General features: G+C 40.2%; 1 protein-coding gene across 1 annotated transcript; it reads left to right on the top strand.

The window, feature by feature from the left end:
• The first annotated feature begins 6,985 nt into the window (after positions 1-6,985).
• Positions 6,986-7,964, top strand: LOC110145113 (olfactory receptor 51Q1-like). Its single transcript, XM_070464696.1, is given in 2 exon segments — positions 6,986-7,825; positions 7,827-7,964. Coding segments are annotated over 2 exon segments (978 nt in total).
• The last annotated feature ends 377 nt before the right edge of the window (positions 7,965-8,341 follow it).

Below are 8,341 nucleotides of genomic sequence, written 5' to 3'. Positions count from 1 at the left end.
TATTTATATAAAATAAAAAAACATTTTATTTTCTCTTATTTTTAAAGTCTTTATTGAATTTGTTACAATATTCCTTCTGTTTCATATTTTAGTTTTTTTTTTCTGCAAGGCATGTGGGATCTTTGCTCCCCAACCAGGGATCAAACCTACACCCCTGCATTGGAAGGTGAAGTCTTAACCACTAGACCACCAGGGAAGTCCCTAGTTTTCTTTATAAAATCAACTCACTACCTAATTTTACTCTTCTGTCTGTAAGAATTAAGGCAACCAATCAATTCAGTTTTTCAAAACTTCCCTAACTGTATCTCAGATAGTACCAAATCCTAGGAAATCCTTGAGTCACAAATTGGGATGGTTGGTCACTCTAACCAGAAGTAAAATTAGATACTCTCAGCAGGAAGTTATTAATTGACACTTCAAATTATTCTCATAATTTTTCATGACATTCATTAAAACCTAAACAAGAGTATAAAGTACAAAATTTGAATATAAATTAAGAGATTAAAAAAGAAAACAATAGGATTAGATCCACAGATGGTCCAGGTATTGGGGTTAGCATACACAGACATTAAAATAATTTTGATTAATATAGCCTAGGACTTAAGTTTCAAGATGTAGAATTTAAGCAATAAATTGCAAGCTATTAAAAATAAAATGGAAATACTAAAATTGCAAACAGCTAAAATTAAATACTCAATAGTGTTTGTCACTCAGTCATGTACGACTCTTTGTGACCCCATAGAATGTAGCCTGCCAGGCTCCTCTGTCCATGAAATTCTAAAGGCAAGAATACTGGAGTGGGTAGCCATTCCCTTCCCCAGAGAATCTTCCTGATCCAGTGATCGAATCCGTGTCTCCTGTGGGAGTGTCTTTCCTGGAACCAAAAAGTTCTCAAAACTCAAGTAAGCCAGATACAGGAGGAGTCACAAAGATAAGCCACATTTGCAGGCAACACTGCCTTTGGTTGTAGGAAACAACAGATTTCACAAACAGTTGCTGATTTCCACTGTTTGGAGAAAGTGAAGTGAAGTGAAGTCATTCAGTTGTGTCTGACTCTTTACAACCCCATGGACTGTAGCCTACCAGGCTCTTCCATCTATGGGATTCTACAGGCCAAGAATACTGGAGTGGGGTGCCATTTCCTTTTCCAGGGGATATTCCCCATCCAGGGATTAAACCCAGTTCTCCCGCACCTCAGGTAGACGCTTTACCGTTTGAACCACCCTGGAAAAGCATACTCTAAATAAGCTCTAAATAAAACCCTAGGTCAATTATCTCTATATATTTCTTCCTGGGGAAGAAGTAATACAATGTATGTTAAGGTTAATATCTGTAAGAATGTAAGAGGAAAAAAAAAATCCATTTTGCCTCTCTGACTTCTGAATCTATCAAGAGATCTGGGATATCTTTCCCCAAATCTAGCTGTATCAAAACCGAGTTTAATCACTTTCAAGATGACAACATCAAAAATCAGCACTATTCCAACATAACGGTCCCTTTCTTAATGTAGTAAGCAGAAGGGAATTGATTGCTGAGGGGAAAAAAAAAATCTGCCAGAGCACAGGCTATGTCTTTTCCACATCACCTCACAAAATCTACACATTTCCATGAGTTGGCTGGTTGGTGGTTGATACATGTTGAACACTCAGTAAGAGTTAACTATTATATTTGCTGTAGCTGTTAATTTTCCTGGCTCTGTCCCTTGGGGCTTCAAATCTCAGAGCACAGTCCTCGTATTCCTATAAGATTCTTTCAGAGGTTTCTTCACCCAGCTCTTACATTCTAGCCTGGAATCTTCAGGAGTATAAAACCACACTCAGCCAGAGTAGAGAATAAAGGCCACAGAAAACACTGAAGGAACAAGAAAGTACAAACGTGAGTCTGGACATGAGTATTTGAATAGATACCATCATCATTTGTACCTACAATGTTCTTTCCTTTATGCTTCCATAAAGACCTTACATCTCTCTGATTAGCATGTTCTTTACTTAGAATATTTTAGAAAGTATTTCTAATACCTCAGCTATATTAATCAAGTCCATTAGTACTCAGTGTTAAGTTTAAAAAATTTTGTCCTGACCTCCTGTCTTTTGGTTTATAGTTTAAGTCCTACAAATAATCCCTATTATTTAAAATTTTATTGGTGACCTCTCATTGACCTCAAAAATTCTTCAACAGTTTTACTTCTTTCATTCTATTTCATTTCATTATGTTTGACTATGTTTCCTTTCTTTTATCAGATTTGTTAGAGGAATTCAGATTACACAAATCCTTACAAACACATAATTTTTGATGTTTATCTTTTTGCTTTTCTAATTGAACAATTCCTTCATTTTACTCATCTTTATTTTTCCTTTTCCCATACTTTTATTTTGAATTATTTTCTGAATTCATAAGTGTAATGATTTTTGAAGGATTCTTAGTTTGGCATTTATGGGCACTTTATGAGGAGTTAGAGTAGACTCCACAAATACTTCAGTTCAGTTCAGTTCAGTCGCTCAGTCGTGTCCAACTCTTTGTGACCCCATGGACTGCAGCATGCCAGGCCTCCCTGTCCATCACCAACTCCTGGAGTCCACCCAAACCCATGTCCATTGAGTCGGTGATGCCATCCAACCATCTCATCCTCTGTTTTCCCCTTCTCCTCCTGCCTTCAATCTTTCCCAGCATCAGGGTCTTTTCAAATAAGTCAGCTCTTCGCATCAGGTGGCCAAAGTATTGGAGTTTCAGCTTCAACATCAGTCCTTCCAATGAACACCCAGGACTAATCTCCTTTAGGATGGACTGGTTGGATCTCCTTGCAATCCAAAGGACTCTCAAGAGTCTTCTCCAATACCACAGTTCAAAAGCATCAATTCCTTGGTGCTCAGCTTTCTTTATAGTCCAACTCTCACACCCATACATGACTACTGGGAAAACCATAACCTTGACTAGACAGACCTTTGTTGACAAAGTAATGTCTCTGCTTTTTAATATGCTATCTAGGTTGATCATAACTTTCCTTCCAAGGAGTAAGCATATTTTAATTTCATGGCTGCAGTCATCATATATAGTGATTTTGGAGCTCAGAAAAATAAAGTCAGCCACTGTTTCCCCATCTATTTGCCATGAGTGATGGGACTGGATGCCATGATCTTAGTTTTCTGAATGTTGAGCTGTAAGCCAACTTTTTCACTCTCCTCTTTCACTTTCATCAAGAGGCTTTTTAGTTCCTCTTCACTTTCTGCCATAAGGGTGGTATCATCTGCATATCTGAGGTTATTGATATTTCTCCCAGCAATCTTGATTCCAGCTTGTGCTTCCTCCAGCCCAGCATTTCTCATGATGTACTCTGCATATAGTCCATCCTAAAGGAGATCAGTCCTGGGTGTTCACTGAGAGGACTGATGCTGAAGCTGAAACTCTAGTACTTTGGCCACCTCATGCAAAGAGTTGACTCACTGGAAAAGACCCTGATGCTGGGAGGGATTGAGGGCAGGAGGAGAAGGGGACGACAGAGGATGAGATGGCTGGATGGCATCACCAACTCAATGGGCATGGGTTTGGGTAGACTCCAGGAGTTGGTGATGGACAGGGAAGCCTGGCGTGCTGCGTTTCATGGGGTCACAAAGAGTCGGACACGACTGAGCGACTGAACTGAACTGAACTCTGCATATAAGTTAAATAAGCAGGATGACAATATACAGCCTTGACATACTCCTTTTCCTATTTGGAACCAGTCTGTTGTTCCATGTCCAGTTCTAACTGTTGCTTCCTGACCTGCATACATATTTCTCAGGAGGCAGGTCAGGTGGTCTGGTATTCCCATCTCTTTCAGAAAATAGATCTCTAGTCTTTCCCATTCTATTGTTCTCTTCTATTTCTTTGCATTGATTGCTGAGAAAGGCTTTCCTATCTCTCCTTGCTCTTCTTTGGAACTCTGCATTCAAATGGGTACATGTTTCCTTTTCTCCTTTGCTTTTCACTTCCCTTCTTTTCACAGCTATTTGTAAGGCCTCCTCAGACAGCCATTTTGCTTTTTTGCATTTCTTTTTCTTGGGGATGGTCTTGATTCCTGTCTCCTGTACAATGTCATGAACCTCCATCCATAGTTCATCAGGCACTCTGTCTATCAGATCTAGTCCCTTAAATCTATTTCTCACTTCCACTGTATAGTCATAAGGGATTTGATTTAGGTCATACCTGAATGGCCTAGTGGTTTTCTCCACTTTCTTCAATTTCAGTCTGAATTTGGCAATAAGGAATTCATGAGCTGAGCCACAGTCAGCTCCCAGTCTTGTTTTTGTTGGCTGTATAGAGCTTCTCCATCATTGACTGCAAAGAATATAATCAATCTGAAAGATGAACTCCCCAGGTTGGTAGGTGCCCAATATGCTACTGGAGATCTGTGGAGAAAAAACTCCAGAAAGAATGAAAGGATGGAACCAAAGCAAAAACAACACCCAGTTGTGGATGGGACTGGTGATAGAAGCAAGGTTCAATGCTGTAAAGAGCAATATTGCATAGGAACCTGGAATGTTAGGTCCATGAATCAAGGCAAATTGGAAGTGGTCAAACAGGAGATGGCAAGAGTGAACATCAACATTTTAGGAATCAGCAAACTAAAATGGACTGGAATGGGTGAATTTAACTCAGATGACCATTATATCTACTACTGTGGGCAGGAATCCCTTAGAAGAAAAGGAGTAGCCATCATAGTTAAAAAAAAAAAAAAAACAAAACAAAACAAAAAACAAGAGTTTGAAGTGTAGTACTTGGACGCAATCTCAAAAATGACAGAATGATCTCTGTTCGTGTCCAAGGCAAACCATTCAATATCATGGTAATCTAAGTCTATGTCCCAACCAGTAACGCTGAAGAAGCCGAAGTTGAACAGTTCTATGAAGACCTACAAGACCTTATAGAACTAACACCCAAAGAAGATGTCCTTTTCATTATAGGTGACTGGAATGCAAAAGTAGGAAGTCAATAAACACCTGGAGTAACAGGAAAATTTGGCCTTGGAGTACAGACTGGAGCAGGGCAAAGGCTAAAAGAGTTCTGCCAAGAGAATGCACTGGTCATAGCAAACACTCTCTTGCAACAACACAAGAGAAGACTCTACGCATGGACATCACCGGATGGTTGACACTGAAATCAGATTGATTATATTCTTTGCAGCCAAAGATGGAGAAGCTCTTTGCAGCCACAAATACTAGGAACCCATTAAATGCTGAGTGTATCTCCTCATAAGAAGGCTCACAGCTTTCCTTCTCAGTGCACTTCAAACATTAGTTGTCATTCACTTCCTCAAGTTACAGTCATCCTTGTATTTAAAAATAAAATCTCTATTAATCTTCTAGGGACAGTATAGCTTCTGCTTTAGAATACATGACATATAGAAACTGTCTTCAATCCCTCATATTAATTCACTTCTCAAACCACTTTAATTTAGCTTCTTGTCCCATTGATCCACAGAAGTGTCTTTCCAAAAGATTACTACTAGCATCTACATCTCTAAATTATATAGACACTTTCTAATAGGTATTTTACTGAATATCTACAAAGAACTAAACTATGGGCCACATTCTTTACCTGCTTGGCCTCGGTGACCACCATTTCCCTTGTATTTTACTTATTTCTACTGGCAGTCTTTCACAGTTTCCTTTGGTTTATCTTTTACACCTACCCTATTGCTAAATCTTGCATTTTTATCTAGATCTCACCTCAAACTTCTTCATTTTTCACCCTATCTCTTGCCAAGATGATCACATCAACTTCCGGGTTCTTGGCTACTACCAATATGCCAAAGACTCTGAAAATGCCCAACAGAACTTTTCTGTTTCGTAGGCCTTATATTCATCTGCCTAGTTGTCATTTCTCTTGGATAGCTCCTACAAACATCAAACTCAACATGCACAAACCAAGCCTGTAATCTTTCCCCGTCTCTTCTTCTCATGTGCCAAATAAAAGTAATTGGGACTATAATCCATGTGGTGGTAGTTTAGTCGCTAAGTCATGTCTGACTCTTGTGACCATACAGTTGCTCAAACAAGATATTGTGTTGTGGCCATAATTTATTTTCTCAATAATAGGTCTATTCAACTGAAAAGAAGGAAGTAGTTAGCAGAAGCTTATTTTTCTGTGTGTCAAGTATAAGATTAACTGAAATAAGTCTCTGGATTGGGTTACTAGAAAAGTTATTTGAAATATTGATGAGAGAAGTTTCAGTCAGAAAATGCATATGCATAAGTTTATGTGTGGGCATGTTAAGTCACTACAGATGTGCCTGACTCTTTGTGACCCTGTGGACCTTAGCCCACCAGGCTCCTCTGTCCATGGGATTCTCCAGGCAAGAATACTGGAGTGGGTTGCCATGCCCTCCTCCAGGGGATCTTCCCTATCCAGGGATTGAACCTGCATCTCTTATGTCTCCTGCATTGGCAGGCAGATTCTTTACTGCTAGTGCCACCTGGGAAGCCCATCTAAGTTTTGTATGTACATATATATTTATACATGAGCAGGTGTGAGATGTGTGACAAGATTTATAGGAAGAATAATGCTAAATTTTAGTGTATAGGGTCAGGCATGAAAGTTGAAAAAATAGGTGATTTTATTTTTGAAATTTACTTATTTAAAAAATGTTTATTTATATGGCTGCACTAGATCTCAGTTGTGGCATATTGGATCTTCATTATAGTGTGCGGATCTTTAGTTGCAGCATGCAAACACTTAGTTGCAGCAAGCAGGATATATTTTCCTGGCTTGGGATCAGAGACCAATCTCCCACACTGGGATCATGAAATCGTAGCCACTGAACCACCAGGGAAGTCCCCAAAAGGTCCCTGTAAATAAGAATGTAGGGCAGGAAGAATCACAGTTCTGTTGTCAGTGCTCTGACTGCTGTATTGCGCCACGGTGTTAGAAGAACAATCCTAGACACATATTTGGGGTCTGGATTGAATAGAAGATGTGTCAATGGCAGTAACACATTGATGGAATTCTTATGCAGAACACAGAGATTCTGGTTTTGCCTTCATCAAGCATGGTTAACACCACTCAAGACCCCTTCTACTTCATCCTCATGGGCATCCCTGGGTTCGAGGCCTACCACATCTGGATCTCCATCCCCTTCTGCTGTCTCTACACCATCTCCATCATGGGAAACACTGCCATTCTCACTGTCATCCGTACAGAGCCATCCCTCGTCCAGCCCATGTATCTGTTCCTCTCCACGCTGGCCCTCACTGACCTGGGTCTCACCCTCAGCACCCTGCCCACAGTCATGCAGCTCCTCTGGTTTAACATTCAGAAGATCAGCTTTGAGGGCTGTTTTGCCCAGTTATTCTTCCTCCATGCATTCTCTTTTATGGAATCTTCAGTTCTACTGGTCATGTCCTTTGACCGCTATGTGGCCATCTGCCACCCTCTCCATTATGCCACCATCCTCACCAACAGTGTTGTTGGCAGGATGGGATTAGCCATCCTTTGCCGCTGTGTTCTGGCTGTTCTTCCCTCCCTTTTCCTACTCAAGCGCCTGCCCTTCTGCCACTCCCACCTTCTCTCTCACTCCTACTGCCTCCACCAGGATATGATTCGCCTGGTCTGTGCTGACATCCGAGTCAACAACTGGTATGCTTTTGCTGTGGTCTTGCTCATTATTGTGATGGACCCTCTGCTCATCATGCTCTCCTACACACTCATCCTGAAAAGTATCTTGGGCACAGCCTCATGGACTGAGCGACTGAGAGCCCTCAATAACTGTCTGTCCCACATGCTTGCTGTTCTGGTCCTGTATGTGCCCATGGTTGGGGTATCTATGACCCATCGATTTGCTAAGCATGTCCCCCCCTATAGTACATGTTATCATGGCCAATATTTACCTGTTGGCACCTCCAGTGATGAACCCCATCATTTACAGCGTAAAGACTAAACAGATCCGCCAGGGAATCTTCCGTCTACTCTTCCAGAGAAAAATGCATTAAGGACTGGATTTGAGGTATCATTTTTTTTACAAAGATGGAGTCAAGAGCAGGGCCAAGTACCATCAAAACTGTAAGCAGAATTGATAGGGGAAAGAACAGCATTGTATAAGAAATTTCTGATGTAAATAAAGAGAGATCAAAATTTCTTTTAAAGAAATTAAAAGACATGCGTTTTTAAAGCACCTTTTGCCTTTCACTAACCATAGGACTTTGAGGAAAAAATATTTAAAATCATAATTCAATATATAACTTTTTTTTGCTTTCTTTACAGTGATGCTGTTTTTAAGCACATAGTATATTTTTCTTTATAAACTCTAAATGCTGATTCAGTTCAGTTCAGTCACTCAGTCGTGTCCAACTCTTTGCAACCTCAAGAA

This window comes from Odocoileus virginianus, unplaced genomic scaffold (genome assembly GCF_023699985.2).
Source record: "Odocoileus virginianus isolate 20LAN1187 ecotype Illinois unplaced genomic scaffold, Ovbor_1.2 Unplaced_Contig_64, whole genome shotgun sequence".
Taxonomy (NCBI): Eukaryota; Metazoa; Chordata; class Mammalia; order Artiodactyla; family Cervidae; genus Odocoileus; species Odocoileus virginianus.
This window is presented reverse-complemented; position numbering and strand designations above follow the sequence as displayed.